The following is a 23,224-nucleotide window of genomic DNA, read 5'->3' as shown; positions in this document are numbered from 1 at the left end:
TTAGGCTAGGGTTGTTGGGCCGCATGGCTCAAAGGTCCCGATGGGCCTATTCTGCATTGTATCTCAACAAATCAAAAGCTCCCTTTTACCTGTTGAGGAATGGGTGTGTTTACGCCCTTTTGGTAGGAATGGAATGCAGAAGCATGTGACTCTCCAAGTGTTAGCTATTCTGCTATAGATGATGGCTCCAGTTCTATCATTCCATCTTATTATTACAAAAAGAGCCAGTGTGTATTCTTAATCACGTCTCACACCTTTTTCTATGTCTGCCTCAGGCCTTGAAGGTTGAACCCGTTTAACCATTTAGCAAGTTAATCAAACCCACGGGTCAACAACTCCTCCACTCAAAATATTAACCCAACCTTCACTCAATGGACACTTTATATGATACCCCCTATAAAGTGGCTGCTGAGGGTATGTTCCTGGTCTTCTGCTGCTGTAGCCCATCCACTTCAAGGCTCAACAGGTTGTGCATTCAGAGATGCTGTTCTGCACACTACTGTTGTAATGTGGTTACTTGAGCTACTGAACCTCTTCCTGTCAGCTTGAACCAGTCTGGCCATTCTCCTCTGATCTCTCTCATTAACAAGGCATTTACAGCCACAGAACTGCTGCTCATTGGAGGTTTTTTTTCGTTTTTCACGCCATTCTCTGTAAACCCTAGAGACTGTTGTGCATGAAAATCAGCAGTCACTGAGATACTCAAACCACCCCAACTGGCATCAACAATTATTCCACGGTCAAAGTCACTTAGTTCACATTTACTTCTCTATTCTGATGTTTGGTCTGAACAACTGAACCTCTTGACCATATCTGTAAGCTTTTATGCATTGAGTTGCTGCCACATGATTGGCTGATTAGATACTTGCATTAATGAGAAGGTGTGCTGAATATAGTGGCTACAGTGTATATGTGGAGTCAGAGATGAGGGCTTTAGTGTTCTCTGTGGCCCTGTTAGAATTCCTATGCTGAAAAATTCATGGGTTCTACTGCAGTGCTTTCTTCAAGAGGAAGAACTACATTGCAGGCAGCCTGTGACCTAAGCTTGAAGAGCTTCGGTAATATTCTACTGAGGTGCCGCAATGTTTAATGTGTAAATCATGCTGGGCTGTAATATTCAGACAGTGGAACCATGTAAGTGCCTGTGCCATTTGCACTGAGAGAGCGCTTACAGATCCTGTCTGGTATAATGGCCTGGAATATATTATGCAGGAGAGTTGCTGGACGTTGTGGTATACAACTGCTTTTGTCAGGCAGTCTTTAATAACTTATGCTTTCACAGTTCCTTGCTGCGTTTCCTCTGTAAAAGAGCACCAGGCCACTGATGACAGATGACAGTTTTATTTCCTCTCAATCTAAAAACTGTCCTCCTCCCTATAATATGAGTGACAGTAGGCCACTCAGCCCTTCAAGTCTTCCCTGTGATCAGGGTGGATTTGACTGCAGCTCTTCTATCCTGCCTACCCTCAATGACCTTTCATCCACTTGCTTATCAAGAATCTGTCCAGCTCAAGCTGAAAATTATTCAAACTTCAGAAGAGAGATATGCAACTCCTCCCTGCCCATTTCCTGGGGTGAGTCATGTCTGGGCAAGAGGGGCTAGGCAGCATGGACCAATATTCTTCACAGTCTAGAAGAATGACCAAACATAAAAGGTCCTAAAAGGTCATTACCAGATAGATGTTCAGACCTTTTCACAAGTCATGGGGGGATACAGGTACAAAACATTTATAACAGAGTGGCATAGAAACTTTTGTGAATCTGTGGAATTCTCTGTCCCAAGGCTGATGGAGGCCCCATTGTTAGAGATGTATAAGGAATAGATAATATTTGAAATATTGAAGGATTGATAGTTACGCCAAACTGGCAGACAGCAGGAGTTGAGTCCACTATAGATCAACCGTCTACACACTGAGGGGCCCGGCGACTTGCTCCTGCTCCTATTTTCTTCGGTTCTTAAATGGGTGACCATTTGCTTTCTACATCCCACCCTCTTGATACCTCGAAGGGTCTTTCACTTTTCAGGTGTCCCACCTCGCTCACCTGAACTCAAGTGGATACAAGCCCAGCCCGTGCAAACTTCTCAGGTCAGACAATCTACTGAGGGGGTGAAAGGCCATCAGAATCAGGACCAAAATCAGTCACTGACGTATATCATGAAACATATTGTTTGTTCCATCAGTACTGTGCAGGCATAACAAATTACTATAAGTTACAATAAAAAATAAATAATTATGCAAAAGAGGAATAGTAAGGTAGGATTCATGGGTTCTTTGTCCTTTTTGATCATAGAGGGGAAGATTCTGTTCCTTAAAAATATTGAGTATGTGTCTTCAGGCTCCTGTACCTCCTTGATGGTAGCAATGAGAAGAGAGCATGTGCCAGATGTTGAGGGCCTTCCCAAGGCACTGCCTTTTTAAGATGACCTCGATGGAATAGGTTGTCCCTGTGATAGAAATAGCTGAGTCTACAACATTCTTTAGCCTCTTATGATCTCGTGCGTTGGAGTCTCCATAGCAGACGGTGATGCAGCCTGTCAGAATGCTCTCCATGGGACATCTTTAGAAATGTTCGAAGGGTTTTTGGTGACATGCCAACGACATAATACTAAACTAGGCTCAATCTGTCTTCTTTGAAGTATGCAAAAAAAAAAAATTTACGTAGCACTGTCTGAGGCAGTGGAAATGGGACTGATTTTTCCGATGTTTTTCTTCTGCTTCAATATCTAGACTTCATCAGCAAAGTCGGCATTTGTTCTCCATGCCTGTTTAATCATGGAGTTTTACAGCACAGAAACCGGCCTTTCAGCCCAACTGATCCATGCTGACCAAGATTCCCATCAGAGGTGGTCTCGTTTCTCTACAATTGCCCATATCTCTTTAAATCTTCCCTGTCCAAGTACCTTTTAAATGTCGTTTATGTACCTACCTCAACTGCTTCCTCTGGCAGCTTGTTGCACCTATGCATCACCCTCTGATTAAAAAGGTTGAGTGAATTTACCCTATCCTAGACCTTCACGATTTTCTACGTCTTCATAAGATCATGCCTCATTCTCCTATGCTCCGGTAAAAACAGTACCAACTTGCTCATCCTTCCTCCATAACTCAGTCTCTCGCTTCCCAGCAATGTCCCTGTAAATCTCCTCTGTGCGCTTTTCAGCTTAATGATATTTTTCCTAAAACCGAACACAGTATTTCAAATGCAGCCTCACCAACCTCGTAGAAATGCAATGTAAATCTGATGAAGGGTCTCGGGTGAAACATCGATGTTTACTCCTCTGGGTAGGCGATGCCTGACCTGCTGAGTTCCTCCAGCACTTTGTGTTATTCTAGATTTTCAGCATCTGCAGAATCTCTTGCGCCTGTGATTTTCCGTAGACAGTTTCAGCTTGAACATGAACTCACCGTGGCCTCTTCAGGCAGTATGTAGGCTCGCCCAAGTCTGGCTGCTGGATCTGCCTCACCATTCTGACACATGGACCGTGGAACTCTCACTTCTTTCACCTTCGGTGTTACGGCGTAGCCGTAAGACTGTGGCTGGATTTGCAACATTTCTATCCCTTGACTGGTCAGTCCCAACTGGGCGGGATGGGGGATGTCTGAAGTTGCATCCTCCTCTCGTCCCTCCTCTGCCCTTCCTGACCATAAATCGAACCCCCTGTCCACAATCATGGTGGGATGTGCAAGGATTAGAACCAATAGGCATCCGTCAGCACCTTGCTCGTGCTCTGCCACTAGATATGAACATGTCTGGTCTTTAAACTTGGAGCTTCACCTTCCTCCACTGAACCCATATCCATTGACTCTCTTAATATCTGAAAATATATCGATCTGCTCTGTAACTGAACGTCTTGAGTAGAAAATCACAACGATTCAGTCCCATCTGGGTGAAGTTTCTTCCCTCCTCTCTTACCGAGGTGTCAAGACCTTCACAGTGGGGCATCTTTAATTATTACCATGCCTCTCCCGACACTTCCTGCTGCCTCAGTGAAGCAGCGGCATAATCAAAGACCTCATCCACCTTGGACATTCTCCCCTCTCCCATCGGGAGGAAAATGCAAAAGCCTGAAAGCCACATGCTCAAGAACAGCTTCTATCCCACTGCTATCAGACACATGTACGAACTTCTTGTAAGATAGGATGGACCCCTGATCTCTCAATCTATTAACCAGAATACTGGTCGGTACTTAGCCCTCAGACAATATCAGTAAAAACTAACGATCAGGACTAAAGTGCACATAATGCTGGATGAACTCCACAGGTTAGGTAGCTCGGCCCAAAACATAGGCTCTTTAATCATTTCTATAGATGTTGCCTGACCTGTTGAGTTCCTCCAGCATGCTGTGTGTATTACTCTGGATTTCCAGCATCTCCAGAATCCTAACATTGTCTTTTGTTACCTGTCGAGTCTTTCAGCAGATTATTGTACTTCGTTCACCACGAAGGTTTGGGACATTATAAATATCTCTAGTACTTGCAATCTTCCTTTCATCGAAGATCCTCCCTGTGATCAGAGTTTTCTTCCTGCAGTTTAGCCAGTGCAGTGGTGAGTCAGTAGGGTTAGGGGAGGTCCGTCTCTGCAATATATTTACGGTCCCGTGTTGTGTGTCCACAGGCGAAACCCTTTGCATTTCCATTTCATTACTGACGCCATTGCCAAGCAGATCCTGGGCTATCTCTTTGAGACGTGGATGGTGCCAGCAGTGACAGTCAACTTCTATGATGCTGATGAATTGAAGGTTGGAATTTATTCATTTTTTTTGTTCACCCCTGTGTCTCCTTCACCTACAATGTCCAACGATGGCCGCCCCGCCATCTGTGGTTTCTCCCTCTGACCCCCAAGCCTCTTCTGTACTGCCATGGTCTATTTCTACCAGTCCTATCCATCAGCAGTGCACTGGTCTGGATGTTGTGTTGCTGATGGGTACAGTGACGCAGTTGAGTAGCAGTGTGCTGCCTCTCGGCTCCAGCGATCCCGGTTCGATCCTGACCTCTGGCACTAGCACTGCCTGTGTGGAGTTTGCACATACTTCCCTGTGACTGTGTGGGCTTCCTCCGACATCCCAAAGGCATTCAGGTTAGTGGGTTAATTTGCCTTTGTCAATTGCCCTAGGGTGCCAGGTGAGTGGTAGGCTCTGGGTGGGGATCGGGGGGGGGGGGGGCGCGGCATGTTGATAAGATTTGGGGAGAATAGAAAAGGTTCACTATAAACGGAAGATTGGTTGTTGGTGCAATCCGTGGTTTCCAGGCTGTGTCAATATAATCAGGCCAAAAATACCGAACTAAATTATTCTAAATTTTCCTTTGGTTTTATCTGCAGTGTTTTAAAATTTATTCCACGCTGCATTGCTCTTCCTTTGCAGTTGTTAGTGAGGCTGATGCAGTAAGCTGACAAGAAGCACCAGCAAATCTGAGCAGGAGTTGCCTGCCGGGCCTCTCAAGCCTGCCCCGCCATTCAGTCTGATCAACACTGGCCCCAACTCTTTTGTGCTGGTTCCACCTAACCCTTAATTATTCTATCTTTCAAATATTTATCCACCTCCTATTCAGCTGGCCTCCCCCACCCTTGGGCAGAGGATTGCAAAGATTTTTTTCACGCCTCAATTTTAAATGTGCAACCTCTTATTTCTGAGCAGCATTGTCTTGTTCGTGACTCGTACACTCATAAGAACATCTCAGCATCTCCTCTATCTAGCCCCCTCAGAATCTTGCATGTGTGAAGATTACATTAAAGATGAAATGATTCGCTCTATTTGGCACATGCCATCGAAACACAGTGAAATGCTTTGTTTGCATCAACAACTAATGTAGTCAAAGATGTTCTGGGGGGTGGGGGAGGTAGCCCGCATGTGTCGTCACGCTTCTGGCACCAACATGGCATGCCCACAACTTAACCGGTATGTATTTAGAATGTGGGAGGAAACCAGAGCACCCAGAGGAAACTCACAGGGTCACGGGAAGAATGTACAAACTCCTTACAGGCAATGGCAGAAGTGAACCCCAATACTACAGTGGGTGCTGTAAAACATTACGCTAACTATGTTACTGTGCTGTCCCAAGTTCACCCCCTTAGTTTCCTAAGCTTCAAGGTGCATAGATCCAGTCTGCCTAGCCTCTCTTGATAGGACAACTCTCTCTTGTGAGGAATTAGCCTACTTAATCTCATTTGGACTGCCTCCAATGCTACAATGTCATTTTTTTTTAATGTAAGAAGACCAGAACTCTGCACAGCACCGCAGGTGAGGCTTCACCAATTCCCTGCACAACACTCTTTTCTTAAACCCCAAACCCTTTCAATGAAAGCCAATGTGCCACGATATCGTCCACAGTTCAGAGTTGTTCATGTGACATCACTGAGCAGTGGCACCTGATGCACCTGGGTGTCATACTCACAAATTAGGCGGCACAGTGTTTAATGCTGCCACCTCCACGGACACAGGTCCAATGCTCACCTCCAGTACTGCCTGTGTGGAGTTTGCTCGTTGCCCTGTGGGTTTCTCCCAGTTGCTTGGGAGTCTTCCCACATCCCTAGGATATGCTGATTAGGGTAACTGGTTTCTGTACATTACACCTTCAGACCAGCAACATAAGGAATCAGAAGGTGGTTGTCAGGCCAGGTGTGAGATGGACTAAGCTACGAGGGTGCAGGATAATAAGGAGAGGAAATGGGACAGATAGGATTGCTTGGACCAGATTGGCTGAATGGTTTCTGTTATCATTATTGATAGAAGTCAGGATCTCATGCTGAGACTTGAAAATGCCAGATAAGCCCGAGTTCGGGGTGCTGTGATTCAGAAATCCAGAATGCAGGAGGACTGAAGTGCCATATGACAAGATGAGATGGTTTGGTTCTCTACACCCAATGTGCGCACAAACCTCTGAGTCAGGAGGTGATTGGTTGTTGAGATTGAAGCAAACTGAGCTTGAAGCTACCTGAATTTCTCTTTCAGCCAGAAGTTTCGTGGATTCCAAACAAACACTACTCAGGGATATACGGGCTGATGAAACTGGTCCTCACCAAGACTCTGCCTGCTTCTCTGGAACGGGTTATTGTTCTGGACACTGACATCACCTTTGCTACAGACATTGCTGAACTTTGGGCTGTGCTGCACAAGTTCAAAGGTAGGTGTGCACGTGTGTGTATATATATGCATGTTTATGTGCTGCGTGCAAACTTAGTAACAGACCATGTTGCTATGCAACGCAGACTAGCTATTAGCTCCACTGGCTGGTGTGTGTGTGTGTGTGTGAGAGAGAGAGAGAGAGAGAGAGATATGGAAGGGAAAGGACGAGGACAGCACACAAATGGCTGGCAATGCAAATTCAGTGGTCAGAGTGAACTGTGACTCACCTTGGCAAATCACGGACTGGTTAGTCCTTAATCAAAAGATAAACACAGTTCAGATTTACACTTCCATTTGCCTGGAAGAGTGAGAAAAAGCAAATTAGTTTGCACTAAATGGTCAAAATTTTCACAAGCAACCATTATATTGTACATAATATATTATTGTACAATATAATATTATAGAATATGCCGTGTCATATGATGTGGGTGATCATGGTCTTTCCATGACCAGGGTTGTTCTTGGCAAATTTTTCTGCAGAAGTGGTTTGCCGTTGCCGCTTTCTGGACAGCAGTCTTTACAAGACGGGTGACCCCAGCCATTATCAACACTCTTCAGGGATTGTCTGCCTGGCGTCAGTGGTCACACAGCCAGGACTTGTGATATGCATCAGCTGCTCATACAACCATCCACCACCTTCTCCCATGGCTTCACATGACCCTGATCAGGGGGTTAAACAGATGTTACACCCTACCCAAGGGTGGCCTACAGGCTAGCAGAGGGAAGGTATTCCTAACACCTACTCTGACGGAGGCGTATCTCCACTCCACCACTCAGATTACAGAATATATGCCTGTATAATACTCAGTGGCCAATTTATTAGGTATGGGAGTGGAGCCTGGTCTGGTCTGCTGTGGTGGCCCATCCACTTCAAGGTTGTGCATTCAGAGATGCTCTTCTGCACATCACTGTTGTAACACATGATTATTTGAGCTAATGTTGCCTTCCTGTCAGCTTGAACCAGTTTAGCCATTCTCTTCTGACCTCTCTCAAGATGCTTTCACCCACAGAACTGCTGCTCGCTGGATTTTTAAAGTTTTTTTATGCACCATTCTCTGTAAATTCTACAGGCTGTTGTGCATGAAGATCCCAAGAGATCAGCAGTTTCTGAGATACTCAAGCCACTTTGCCTGGCATCAACAATCATTCCACCGTCAAAGTCACTTACATCACACTTCTTCCCCATTCTGATGTTTGGTCTCAACAACCACTGGAGCTCCTGACCATGTCTGCATGCTCTTATGCATTGTGTTACTGCCACATGATTGGCTGATTAGATATTTGCATCGACAAGCAGGCATACCCAATGAAGTGGCCACGGAGTGTATAATGCTTGCACGTTACGAGGATGAAGCATCTCAGATGTACGTGGGACTGTACCCACATGCGAGACCGTGTCTGTGGGGATGAGAGGGAATTTGCAGAGATCTATCTGTCACATATGGGAGCATCATTCCTTAGGGGTTCCCATCAGGGTTCTGAACGGTCCATGAACACTACCTGGTACGGTAACAGTACATTCTTCTTCTGTGTTGTTTATTCATTGTAACTCAAGTCATTTTTAATGTATTGCACTGTGCCCCTGCCACGAAACAACAATTTTCATGACCGTGACAATAATGCTGAATCTGATTGACTCTTTATGTACAGCAGTGGGCCCCAACCTCTGGGCTGCGGACTGATACATTGTCGCGAAGAATGCAGCGGTAGCCGGAATGCATGCAGCACATCTTTCAGAAAAAAAGCCAAAATAAACAAGCTGATTAATTAGGTGCTGCCCGGCATGTAAATATCGGCCCAGATCAGAGGCGATTGCCGATTGTGTCGCCTCTGATCTGGGCCGACATTTACGTGCCGGGCGGCACCTAATTAATTAGCTTGTATATTTCAGCTTTTTTCTTAAAGATGTGCTGGGTGCATCCTGGCTACCGCGGCACCCCTGCACACTTCGCGGCAATATATCGGTCCGCGGCCCGGAAGTTGGGGACCAGTGCTGTACAGTGACATCGATACAAAGTCCCAGGCTGTTTCAAAGGGATAACACTAGACAAATGTCTGTACAGTTATGAACAGTCGGTGAAAGGAGGCAGAATGCCTCCATAGAAGCATGGGTACGCTGAGCCAAAGCGTTTGTTTCAATGCTGCCTGACTCTATGCCTCTGAAGCAAGTGAGTGAAGCAGAGAATTATTCAAATGCAATTTCAGGTCTTGAGCTTAAAATTCCGTGTTGCTGTTACGCTGGGTGCAACAGAGGAGGAAAAGTAATAATAAGTCCATTGTTAATTCTCCTCCACAGGTTCACCCTTTTCTTAAAAAAAACACTTGGCATCACCAACTTGTTCTCAATGCCATCAGGAATGTTCCTGCTGGATGAAGGGTGTCCACGAGCTAGTGGGGAGACCACATATTTTTTTTAATGAGACTTGAACTATTTCTTGTTTATTCCTCTCCATAGGTATTATCTGTCCTGCCAGCTTTTTGAGTGCAATGCTCTGGATTTCCACCATCTGCTGAATTTACTTAAAGATGCAGCGCAATAAAGGATCCTAACAAGCCTGTGCCACCCAGTTACACCTATGTGACCAATTAGCGAATTGTCCTGTTAGAATCTCCTGTGTTTAGTTCCTATGTCCTACTGATAACCACTTATTAAACAGAACTGTATTGGATTTGCTCTGACTTCATGGTGTTTCCAATAATGGTTGCAACCACCAAGCTTTAAGGGACATTGATCTGAGGCTCTGTATTGATGTCCCATGACGCCTTATCTAACATTGCCCAACAGTAACTTGGCATCAGTATAACACTTGGCACTATTTCAGAGAAGCTTCATTTCTTTATTCCTAATGTAAAACAAGGTAATTCAATTTAAATCAATGCCCATTCCTCTGGTACATGAACTCTTTTATCAAGTCATCCCATATTCTTGAAGACTCTCAAGCATTTGTGCCTCTGATGCCACCTCCACAGATTGTCCCAGATGCTTAGTTATCAGAAAAGATTTCTTCCCAATGATGGAGATTTAAATTAACTATGCTTTGATTTCCACTTGCATCCATTCTTTTGGTGCACCTTTAATGTAATTATCTGGTTTAATTCAACTAGAAAATCCAATATTTTATGCTAATTTTTCTCTGAACAAGTCATCTTCTAAAGATTGCGAAGTATGACATTTTCCTATTGGTGTATCTCCATGAATCATTTTACGAATGAAGCCATTATAAGAGCAGATACACCAACCAGGTATGCTTGGAGGACAGTTGCAAAGACAGCATTCTGGTAAATGAATGCTCTGTCTGTCTTTGGTGCTGATGAGAGGTGTGCACTGGACCAGGACATGGGGCCCATTGCCTAGGACTCTTTCAAAAAGCTCTACCCAAATAGACAGACATCTTTATCATTGTGCCAGAAAGATGGCAGCTTTGACAATGCAATACTCCTTCAATTTAACTGAAATGTCAGTGCAGTTTATACATTTGGCCCTTCACACACAATTGTACTGGCTGCTGTAGGCATTGCAGATGTGTCAGATTCCCCTCAGCTGTAGCCTGCCTCATCTCTTCTGTTTACACAACTATTTCCTGATTTTCCCACATGTCTTTCTATATGATTGTTGGTCGTAATGAATCTGGAAGAGTTGTTACACTGGATGCTCTGATATAGACTGTTGTGTATACCATCTAAATAACAGACTTTGCCACTGGACAGATAAAGGAGGAGGCCTATTTCACCTTTTAACTGCATCATCTCCCTATTGTACACTTGCTGTAAAGCTGATAAACTCATAAATGGTCATTTATCTTTTGGAGCAGAGTTCAATTCCAACCCAAGACAATAGGGTGAAAGTTTTTATTTCCTTATAATTTTTACAAATATTAATGCTTGGAGCTGTCCCTGATAAAGTAGAAAACTGGGATGTACTTGCAAAAGACCACAAGATGTAGGAGTAGAATTAGGCCATTTGGCCCATCGATTTTACTCTGCTATTCCATCATGGCTGACTTAATACCCTTCTCAACCCCATTCTGCTACCTTCTCCCCATCATCTTATACACCCTTACTGATCAGAAACCTATCAGCCTCTGCTTTAAAAACACCCAATGACATGGCCTCCACAGCTGTCTATGGCAATGAATTCCACAGATTCACCACCCTCTGACTAAAAAGACCTAAAAATCTTTTGCTTTTGACTTGAGTACACTTAACAATCTAACTTTGTCAGCCCTCTTAGGTGGAAAGAGTCCAGACGTCTCCATGGGTGTCCTGCAGGACTCCTTATTTTAAGACTCTTACTCCTAGTTCTGGACACCTCAACTAGGAGAAACAGCAACCTGAATCTACAGACACAAGAGATTCTGCAGTTGATGGAAATCTTGAGCAATAAGCACGCAATGCTGGAGGAATGTAGCAGGTCAGGCTGCATCTATGAAGGGAAGTAAATGGTTGATGTTTCGAGCTGAGACCCTTCATCAGGACTTGATGAGTTCCTCCAGCATTGTGCGTGTAACTCTAAATCTAGCCTGTCATTGACCTTAAAAACTTTGTATCTTTTCAATGTCGCTTTCAATTCTTCGAAACACAAGAGAGTATGAACACAGTCTATTTAACCTCTCCTTACCGGAAAAATCTCAGCCCTATCCACCCACCCACTTCTAGTGCTAGTTACGATTGTTTTAAAGGTACCACTAGCATAGAATGTACTGACGAGTTTTCATCTTCTGGATGTTTGGGTTAATAATGATGTTCAGTTTATCCCTGCTTATCGGCTCTGCAACACTGACACTTAAGTTTGCAGGCCCTTTTCTTCCTCCAAATATTTAACCTGGGCCAGAATAAGTTTCACCTGCTTGGTGAGCTGTCCAAGCTGGAACTGGAAAACTGCTTACTGCGAGTGCATCTGCAGAACGGGGTGTGTGGTGATATATTTAACTTTTCTCTCGACAAGATGTGACTGTGGAAGAGATCAGGTCAGTGGGTGGCTGACCAAGGCAAGTAGCGGGGAATTTTGTCTTGTGCCCAGTTTCCAGGAAATGGATAATCCCCTTATTACCTTTGCTGGGTCTTGTGCGATCAAGGTGGTTTCACCTCTGCTGCACATTGCCCAAGGTGGGGGCAAATTCTCCACTTGGTTCTCCATCCTCAGTTGACTTGTGGGAGACGGGCGGCCGAGGAACTGGATCAGTGCAGGTGCGTCGCCAGTCTAAGAGCTCACAAGCCAGCGGCTTGCGGGAGGTAAAATCCAGGGCGAGTCATGGAATTACACTCCAGCTTAGCTCTGTCCCTGTGTGAGAAAAATACAGACCAAGAACCCGGCAAACAAAGAGTCTATTCTGAGCACCAAATAATTAGTTCCTCACTCAGTTGCTAAAAATAGCAAGAATTGCATTTATCATTTTCATCTGTCGGGACCGATCTTGTGCAGAGGAATATAATTAGAACAAGGTTGGCATTTTATAGGTCAATGCCAATAGTTTGTTCGTCCACATACATGGAACAAAAAAAAGTCTGTGCCGAGTCAAGAGTAATGGCAAGGTCATTGACATTTAGCTCAACCAGAGAACATTGACTTGTTTCTTCAGCCAACACAGTTAGCTTTTCCAATGAATTACTGAGCAGTTTGGCTGTTCATCTGGCCTCGGGTAAGCTTTGATTATCACGTCCACTTCGTTGAGAACCTTCACTCCATCCATCATAACAAGCAGTATTTCCCTATGGCTCCCTTCTCATACCTGCCCTTTTGTTCAGTGGCTCATCACCTCCCTCTGGTGCCCCTCCTCCTCGCTTTTCTCCCAGAGTCCACTGCCCGTTCCTACCAGATTTCTTCCGCTCTAACTTTTTCACCTATCAGCTGCCAGCTTCTCACTTAAACACTCACTCTCTCTGTCTGTCTCTCTCTCTCTCTCTCTCTCTCTCTCTCTCTCTCTCTCTCTCTCTCTCCCTCTCTCTCTCCCTCTCCCTCTCCCTCTCCCTCTCCCTCTCCCTCTCCCTCTCCCTCTCCCTCTCCCTCTCCCTCTCCCTCTCCCTCTCCCTCTCCCTCTCCCTCTCCCTCTCCCTCTCCCCTTCACCTATTACCTACCTGTTTCTACTACTTCCCCTTCCCCCACCTTCTTATTCTGGCTTCTGTCCTCTTCCTATCCAGATCTGATGAAGTGTCATGGTCCAAAACGTTATTTGTTCCTCTCCATAGATGCTGCCTGACTTGCTGAGTTTCTTCAGCATTTTGTATGTGTTGCTCTGGATTTCAGCATGTGCAGAAACCCTTATGATTATCACTGTTACCCTGCCTTAGAAATGAAAAACTGTCTGGGGGATATCTTTCTGATAACTCATTTAATTTCTGTTAATGAAAGCATTAATTTCTTTTGAAAACATTTCCATGATAGTTAATACTAATTGTTTTACCACGTTCTGTGATATGATGAAGAGAATTATGCAAGCACTTAAAAATGGAATTAAAAAAACTACCTTGTTGCCTAATTCAAAGTTATAAGGAAGAGACTTAGCTGCCCACCAAATTTAAGTCTATAAAGTTTCAAGGAAATCTGGACGCCAGGAGATGTACAGCTTCGGGGTCTTGCAGAAGGTCAAAGTAGAACAAGAGGTTTCAATTCACCAAGGGTGAAGGACTTGCTGACAACATCTTTCTAGCTACAGGTGAGACAGAGGAACAAACGCTGTAGATAAAGAAAACAGTGGTAATAAAGAATGCATTGTACATGGGCAGCTGCTTGTATGGTCTGTTAGAGATGGTCCAGGGGTAAAGTACCCCGAGTTTAAATTGAAGAACACAGCAGCTTGCAGGCTTTGAGAGAGAATTACAGATTGCAGCAGTTCCTGCGAACAATATTTGACTGCTGGTACTCAATATTCTCTTCACCATATTGTGGTTCACATTAAACAATTATTTTAAATAGCAAGGTAATTTCTTAGAATAAATTAATGTTTTCATTACCAATCTCAATTTAATACCTTCAATATTAAATGTTTTCACAATTTGTATTCACATGAGTTAACTTTGAAAATGTCAACACATTTGGCATAAATGTTGATTGCTTCTCACATTAATGCTTTCATTCCGAGTCTTGCAATAGTACTTTTGTTTTCAGATTTACATCATGATTTACATTGTTAATTTTGCATAAATACATCCATGGCTATTTTTAAATGTATGCTTTTGACATTAATCTTGCCATAAGGGCTTCATTACCAATTTGTGCACTGGCACATTCAGTATTTCTGTAGTGTCTGCACTCGTATTAGAGCAACAGTAATTCTACATTGCTTTCAGAGGTGTATAAACACCCAAGAGGGAAATGAGTCCCAGGGTAGTCCATGGAGACATTTACATACTTTGATAATAAACTTCCTTTGAACTTTGAAGATACTCCACACAAGTGTTACCAAATAAATTTTGACACCACGTACTACACACGGAGATATTTGAGCTAAAGAGGTGGGTTTTAGGGACTGTTCTCAGAACAGAAACAAACAAGGTCTAGCATCTTTTGGGTGTAAGTACATGAAGGTACAATTGCCAATGTGCAGTGATTAAAGACAGTGAAAGCCAGAATTGAATGTAATTATTGGATGAGAAGTTGATGTGACAGGGAGGCCATGCAGATAACTTTAAAATCAAGGTCTAATTCGCTTGGTTCAAAACAGCCATCAAACCACAGGGTTGTACATGAACAGGATCTGGTGGGAGTTGTGAAGTATTTCAATCATGCAGGGTACACGGGCCTGTCTCAAATGATCCTCTTGAGGTGACAAAGGGCTGGGTGAGGATTTTGGCATGAGATGAAATGATGCAAGGGGCAGAATTGGAGGAGAGGGCAGAGAAGAGTGGTGAGGGTACATGATGAAAATTGTCCCAGTGGGTCTCCTCTGTGACTGGTCTGGTCTAGTTCCAGATAATTAGCAAGGAAAAGAGGTCAGAGATCAGAATACAATGATTTGGGGCTTGTTTGGTATTTAATTGGAGCTCTCTCGATCCATTTAGGGATGCATGGTAGGGCAGCAATGCAGGGCACCAAAGAAAGTGGAAAATGGTGGTAATAGATGATATGGACGTTAACTCCCACGTGTTTCAGAGGCTAATAGAGAAGGAATTAGAAGGTGCTATGCATAGACTGAGCCCACAGAAAAGGTGTGCTGGTGATAATCAGCACACCAGCCATTGATTGTTTATTGGAAACAGAGCAGGTCAAATGACTTTCCAATGGACCCAGGAAAAGTTTTCATTTCATTTTTTCATTTTTAAAATCTTTTTATTGATATATGATCTTCTCTACAGCTATAAAATACAGAAGTTCAACAAACTAGTATATATATAAAATTAATAAAGCTGGAAAAAAAACTTATATATGTTAATGAAAAATAATTTTATATAAAAGAAAAAGAAGGAAAAAAGAGAACCCCAACTAACTTTAAAAAAAAACCCACTAACTACAGAACAAACAAAAAGAGAGAAAAAAACATTAGGAACCAAGAGAAGTTTTAAAAATATAATCAGCATGTTAAGCTGAGAGAAGGAGAGGGGTGGAGGATACAAAGATAATGTCTATCTACCCTTCCTCCTCCATAAATCGGAACGGGTTTGATTTTGTACTTTCTTCACCTCCAGTATTTTCTGTCTTTATGTTCAATTTCCAGCAGATATTTCCCCCAGTTTTTGTGACCTTAATCCCATATTGCTTTCAATTTAATGTCTTCATTACTAATTTCAGTGATTTAGTGTCGGCACACTTCTCTCACTAATCTCATAATAAAGCTCCTTTACCAATCTCAATGCACCTACTACCTATCTCACTTATGCACTTGTTTTGCTAATCTTTAATGCTGTTTGTCACCTTTCCTGTTAATGGCCTCATTGCCGATAGCATTGTAACACCCTCATCTGAAAATGCTACACATTATGATCGCAACCCAGTGTTGGCATCTGGCAGTCTGGTCTGCGGGCCCCATTACGGTGGCTTTCTGGTGAATGAGCACTGCCAGCAAAACAGATGCATTTCTCCCTGTTGAGTGTGACGGTCTGTGCGAGTCAGCACCACTGCAGCCCTGCTTTGCATTGATACCTCTGGAAGGAACTTAAGGGAAATCTCTTCCAAGCAGTCTTAAATTGCTTTCAAATTAGCAGCAAAATGGAGATGTGAAAGGATGAAATTATAAATCTCCACTCGGTCTCTGTTTTATATTTAATAAGTGTACGTGTATGACCCTGTAACAGGTTAACTGGCTGTAAATTTGATGATTTGACAGGTTAATTTGGTGGCTTGAATTTCTATTATAGAGCAAACATTAGTAATGATGTGCTGTTTAAATGACGCCACATCAATCCAGTGACTGCTGGAGGAGGGTTTGGTGCTGTGTGTGGTGCTAAATTAACCACATGTACTGAATGCAGTTGCACAGGGCAACAGCCTTATTAACCCATTAACTGCCTCTACCAGACAGCTGTACTTTTCAGGTTGTGTGCCTGAGCCTCGGGCAACAGTGCACCTTAGCTTCCTAGAATTAAGTCTGAAAGACAGATATACCTCTGCTGCCTGCACTGTATGGTCCATAAGACATAGGAGCAGAATTATACCATTTGGCCCGTCGAGTCTTTTCCACCATTCCATGATGGCTGGTTTATTATCCCCCTCAACCTCATTGTGCCCGTAACTTTTGACAGCCTTATTAATCAAGAAACTATCAACTTCCACACAGTGGTGAGTATTCTGACCAGTTACATCACAGCCTGGTATGTAAGGGGAGGTTATATTTTATAGTAAGTGTTATGCCTTGAACTGCACTGCTGTTACGAAAAAAAAAGACCAATTTCAAGACGAGTGCCAGTGATATTAAACCTGATTTTGAAACCCCTTTAAATAGACCCAATGGCTTTACCTTCACAGCCATCTGTGGCATAGTGCCTGTGCTTACAGATTGCAGTCTGCTGGTCAGAAAGTTAAAGATCCAATTGCAAAGGGAGGTGTTCAGTTCCAGATTGAGGGGTGCGGGGACGAGTTTCTTTGGGATTATAACACTGAAGATGAATTTGTAGTTGATAAGCAAAAGAGAGGCTGTTTAAACTGGAAATCAACTGAAAACACACACAAAATGCTTGAGGAGCACCTATGGAGGGAAATAAACAGACAAGGTTTCGGGACAAGATCCTTCATCAGGACCCAAATAGGTCTGTTAACGGATATCTTCACTGTCCAGATGCTCCAAATGAAGTTTTCCTATTGCAGGACAGTATGGAAGCAAATTAAGATTACTAAATGACAGAAGAATGAGTCTAGAGACTGTAAGATTAATCACACGCATGGAAGGAGAATTTAAATGTAATTAAGTATTTGAAATTAATGGGTTGAAGTAGCCATGTTGACCATCAAACTACAAAAGAACTTCCTGGGAGGCTGTGTTCATTTGTCTGGTCAAACACAATCCAGAGGGCACAGCTTCAGAGTACAAGGATGTCCCTTTAGAACAGAGATGAGGAATTGCTCTAGCGAGAATGTGGTGAATCCATGCAACTCATTACCACAGAAGGCTGAGGAGGCCAAGTCATAGGGTATAATTAAAGTGGAGGTCAATAGGTTCTTGGTTATTAATGGCATCAAAGGTTATAAGCAGGAGAATGTGGTTAAGAGGGATACTAATTAGCCATGAGCAGACTCGAGGGGCCGAATGGCCTAATGGTCTTGTGGTTTGGTGGTAAGGTCTGCCCTTAGAAATGACCTGCTGAGAACATACAAAATGCTCAAGGGCTTTGTCATGGTAGATGCAGAAGGAATGGTTCACCAGGCTTGGGAACCTAGCGCCAGAGATCACAATAAGAGGTCAGGCATTGAACAGTCAGATGAGAAGTAATTTCTTCAAGTGAACCTTCATAATTCTCCTCCTAAGCCGATGGAGAGAGTCAAACAGGGAAATAGAACATTCAGCACATCAAGCCCATGCCAACCATCAAGCTCCCTTTAGCACTAATCCCAATTAATTCCCTCAATATTCCCATCAGCTACCCTCCGATTCTGCTACCTACCTAAGCTCCAGGAACAAATTACAGTGACCAGTTTATCTCAACTACCCACATGTCATGGGATGTGGGAGGAAACCAGAGCACCCAAGGTAAACCCACACAGTCGTGGGGAAAATGTCTAAATTCCACCCGAGACCGCTTTGGTAGTCAGGGTTGAACCTACTTCCATGAGTGTAATTCCCTGACAAGTTGGGAAGGCTGTTTGTGTTCAAAAATAGCAATCCACGGTTTTATGATCAGAAGCATAGATCCCAAAAGCAAGGAAGTTGAGTCATAAATTGGGAGACTGCTTCATCGAGCACTTCCGCTCCATTCTGTCAAAAGCAGACCTTCCCGGTGGCCGAACATTTTAATTCCCATTCCCATTCCTATTCTGATATATCAGTCCATGGCCACCTCTTGTGTCATGATGAGACCACTCTCAGGGTAGAGGACCAACACCTTGTATTCCAGCTGAGTAGCCACCAACTTGATGGTATGAATATTGATTTCCCCTTCCAGTTAAAAAATTTCCCTCCCCCTCCACTCTTCGCCACTGTGGCCTCTTACCTCTTCTCACTTGGTGTCCCTCTTCCTTACCTTTCTCCTATGGTCCACTTTTCTCTCCTATCACATTCCTTCCTCTCCAACCCTTTACCTTTCCTACACACCTGGCTTCACCAATAACCATCTAGCTGTCCTTCCCCTTTTTCCATCTTTTTAATCTGGTGTTTTCTGCCTTCCTTTCCAATCCTGAAGAAGGGTTACGGCCTGAAACATCGATTGTTTATTCCTTTCCGTGGATGCTGCCTGACCTGCTGAGCTCCTCCACCATTTTGTTTGTGCTGCTTTGGATTTCCAGCATCTTCAGAATTTCTCATGTTAATTAGCCTTTGGCTAAAGTAATGCCTTTGGGGCCACGTGCTTAAATAAAGATGTTAAGTCATTGGAGGAAATTCAGAGATAGATGACTGAGGAAGCTACAGTACATGGAGACACCAGAGAAGCAAAATAGGTTGTGGGAGAAGTTATATGTTCTTTCAACAGTGCTAAGAAATTCCAACATTAGAAATGTCACATGCTAGAAGCACTCAGCAAGTAAAGTAGCATGTACAAAGAGGGAAAAATTGTTAACATTTCACGTCAGTGACATGACTTCAGAAACGTTGAAGTAGGTGGCGTAGAAACATGCCCTTTGGCCAACTTCGTCCATGCTGACCACCGACTACTCCTTAATGTTATTCCCAATTGTTAACATTTGGTCCAAAGTATTCCATGCCTTGTCTGTTCAAGTACTATTCTCGAGACTTCAATATTGTGAGAGAAACTGCCTTCAACAACACACTCCCGTGCCCCCACTCCAAAGAGTCCATTCCAGATTCCAACTACACTCCGGCTAAAAAGAATTTCCCCTCCGATCTTCTATAAACCTTTACCTTAAATCACTTCCTTCCACTTTTGGACACCTCTGTCACAGGTTTTCTGTGCCCTGGCAATTTTTTTGCAGCTTATTCAGGTTACTCCACTGCCTCCTCCACAAGCAAAACGTAACTCATAGGAGAAGAATTAGGCTGTTCAGCCATCACATCTGCTCTGCCTTTCAAACATGGCTGATATATTATCCCTATTATCTCCCACTTCTCTATTCTCCTGCCTTCTTCCCATAACCTTTGATGCCTTTACTGATTGAGAACCTATCAATCTCCACATAAATGTACCAAATAGCTTGGCATCTACAGCTGTCAGTGCAATGAATTCCTCAAATTCACCACTATCTGCCTTCTCGCCTCTTTTCTAAAGAATATGTATTCTGATTGTATTCTGAAGTTGTGCTCTCTGGTCCTAGATGCTCCCATTATTAGAAACATCCTCTCACTGTCTACTCCTAACTAGGCCTTTCAGTATTTGATAGTTTTCAATGAGATCCCCATTCCTTCTAACACAGGCCCAAAGCCATCAAATGCTCCTCATAGAATATAGAAACTTACAGGCCCTTCAGCCCACAATGGTGTGCTGACCATGTAACCTACTCCAGAGACTGCTTAGACTTTCCCTAGAGCATAGCCCTCTATTTTTCTAAGCTCCACTAACCTATCTAAGAGACTCTTGAAGGACCCTATTGTATCAGCTTCCACCACCGCCGCCGGCAGTCCATTCCATGAACCCACTACTCTCCGTGTGAAAAGCTTACCCCTGACATTCCACCGGTACCTATTTCCAAGCACCTTAAAACTATGCCCCCTCATGTTCGCCTTTTCAGCCCTGCGAAAAAGCCTCTGGCTGTCCACACGATCAATCCCTCTCATCATCTTATACACCTCTATCAGGTCACCTCTCATCCTCCGTCACTCCTTGGAGAAAAGGCCGAGTACACTCGACCTATTCTGATAAGGTGCGCCCTCCAATCCGGGCAACATCCTTGTAAATCTCCTCTGCATTCTCTCCTCATATGTTAATCCTTTCTTCACTCGCCCAAATCTCTACATTCTCGACTGCTCAGTCACAGTGCGGTCCACGTCTGATCAGTGACTGGAGCAAGCACTGAAGTGTTATGTTTGTACGTACATAAAAGTAACCAAAAGAAAAGCATGGAGCCAGAGATACCTCAAGTACGTTTAGTTTCTCTTGTAGGGCGTGCACTTATGACGTGGTGCAATGACGCACGTAATACAACTTCTCTGTAAACATCCATGGCAAAGCAAATTTAAAATTATCCCATTGAGGCCGAAGGATTTAATCACCGTGGGGGATTTCTTACTCTTGTGGGATAACATCTTTCCTGTGGTGGGGCGGGGGGTGGTGTTACTCTGCTTGGCAGGTGAGACTGTGAAACAATTTCTGGTTCTGTGGTTGTAGGACTATCTTCGCAGAGGGTATTGATCTACTTTCAGTACTGGGTTGATGATGACCTTAAAATAACCACAAATCCTGACAGGCCCATTCTTCCTGGTTACTAAGACCACTTGTGTTGCCCATGGGCTCCACTCAAACTTGGAAAGAATAGCTTCAGCCTCCATGCCAGCTAGCTCACTGACTATTTTATCATGGATGCTATAGGGAACTGGATGGGTTTTGTAAAACTTAGGTGTGGCATTTTCATGTAACACTATTTTCCCTTTCTATGTTTGAGTTTCCAATGCCATCCTTGAACACTGCTGTGACATCAACCAGTGCTTTCCTTAATTCACTTTCAGTTGACTCAGTTGCAGGGGATATGGCATGTAAATGGTGGATAGATCTCCAATGAAGTTGTAGTTGTCTAAGCCACTCACGTCATCACAATACTGGCCTTCCCATTTTTACCACATACAAGTCAAGTGAGGCTAACAAGTATGGATGTTGTGTTTCACTGTTACAGATCTCATTCCCTCAGGAGTTATCTTTTCTCCAGTACAAGTTCTTAGTTGGATGTCTACAGGCTTCAGTTCAGTATCTTTGAAGCGCCATTTAAACTCATTTTGTGGAATGACTGAAACAGCCAAGCCAGTGTTCAATACCATTTTAATTAATTTACCATTCATTTCTGGTGTAAGCCATATTGTTTGTCTATTGATAGTTTTCACATTTTAAATCTCAAGACTATCCAGTCCTGTGTCACGCTCATCATTATCAAGATTTTTCATCAACAGCATGCAGATTAATGCTCTTTTTGAAACTGCAACTTGACATTTTATCTTTTTCTCTTTCCTGTGAATTCTATTTATTTTTGTCTCCTGGCATGCTCTTTGTATGTGTCTTACTTTGTTGCATTTTCTGCAAGTTTTGCCTTTAAACCTCCATCTGATTGGTGTATGTGAGACCATCCCACAATGGTAACACGATTTGTTTGGCCAGACCAGTTTCTGTTTAAATGTTGCAATATTGTTCACACTCACTTTCATTTCTGATTGCAACTCAGTTGCATCTCTGGCTGCTGTTTCCATTGATACAACAACTTCAACTGCTCTTTTAAATATTCCTGATAATATAGAATCTAGAACTAGGACCTACTGTTTATAGAATAAAAAGGGTCATGCACTTAAGTCAGATAAGATGAATAATTTTTTTCAGAGGGTTGTGAATCTTTGACACTCCCTCAAAGGGTGTTCGAAGCAGAGCCTTTAATCTTTTAAAAGCAGTGGTCTGTTCAAGAGAATGCAAACAGCTTCTATTCTGCTGTTATCAGACATTTTGATTGGACCTCTTGTGCAATAAAATGAACTCTACCTCACAGTCTTCATCGTGACCTTGCACTTTATAGTTTACCTGAACTGCACTTTCTCTGTAGCAGTCACACTTTATTCTGCATTGTTATTGTTTTACCTTGTATAACAAAAGATGTGCAAGATGATGTGAGACATGGATTGAGTGGATAATCAGAGACTTTTTCCCAGAGCCAAAATGGCTAATAGAGTGGGATATAATTATAAGAAGATTGGAGGAAAGTGTGTATAGATGGGATGTCAGAGGTGAGTTCTTTACACAAGGGATGGTGGGTGCATAGTACACCCTGCTAAGGGTGGGGGTAGACGTAGATAGGCACATGGATGGATTGAAAAAGTGAGGACTATGTAGAAGGTTAGTTTGTTCTAGAGTAGGTTAAATGCTCGGCACAACATCGAAGGCCAAAGGGCCTGTAGCATGCTGGAATATTCTACAGTGGTACCAGAAAGTTTGTGAACCCTGCAGAATTTTCTCTATTTCTGCACAAATATGGCCTAAAATATGATCAGATCTTCACATAAGTCCTAGAACTAGATAAAGATAAGCCGATTAAATAAATAACACAAAAAAAATTATACTTGTTCATTTAGTGAGAAAAATGATCCAATATTACATGTATTTGTTGGAGAAAAAAAATGGGAACCTTTGCTTCTTGTAGCTGGTGTGACCCCCTTGTACAGCAATAACTTCAACCAAACATTTCCAGTAACTGTTGATCAGTCCTGCACATTGGCTTGGAGGAATTTTAGGTCATTCCTCCTTACAAAACTGCTTCGACTCTGAGATGTTGATAGGATCCTTGCGTGAACTGCTTGCTTCAGGTCCTTCCACAATATTTCTATACGATTAAGGTCAGGACTTTGACTCTGCCATTCTAAAACACACATTTT

At 43.2% G+C, this 23,224-nt stretch overlaps 1 protein-coding gene across 5 annotated transcripts in view; it reads left to right on the top strand.

The window, feature by feature from the left end:
• large1 (LARGE xylosyl- and glucuronyltransferase 1) overlaps positions 1–23,224 on the top strand; it is a 442,193-nt gene that overhangs the window by 271,375 nt on the left and 147,594 nt on the right. For all 5 annotated transcript variants that reach the window (XM_072268022.1, XM_072268024.1, XM_072268023.1 and 2 more), the window contains 2 exons: positions 4,615–4,738; positions 6,950–7,121. In XM_072268022.1, coding sequence (XP_072124123.1) covers positions 4,615–4,738; positions 6,950–7,121 — 296 coding nt within the window. The remainder of the gene's footprint in view (positions 1–4,614; positions 4,739–6,949; positions 7,122–23,224) is intronic.

The sequence above is a fragment of the Mobula birostris genome, chromosome 9 (genome assembly GCF_030028105.1).
Source record: "Mobula birostris isolate sMobBir1 chromosome 9, sMobBir1.hap1, whole genome shotgun sequence".
NCBI lineage: Eukaryota > Metazoa > Chordata > Chondrichthyes > Myliobatiformes > Myliobatidae > Mobula > Mobula birostris.
This window is presented reverse-complemented; position numbering and strand designations above follow the sequence as displayed.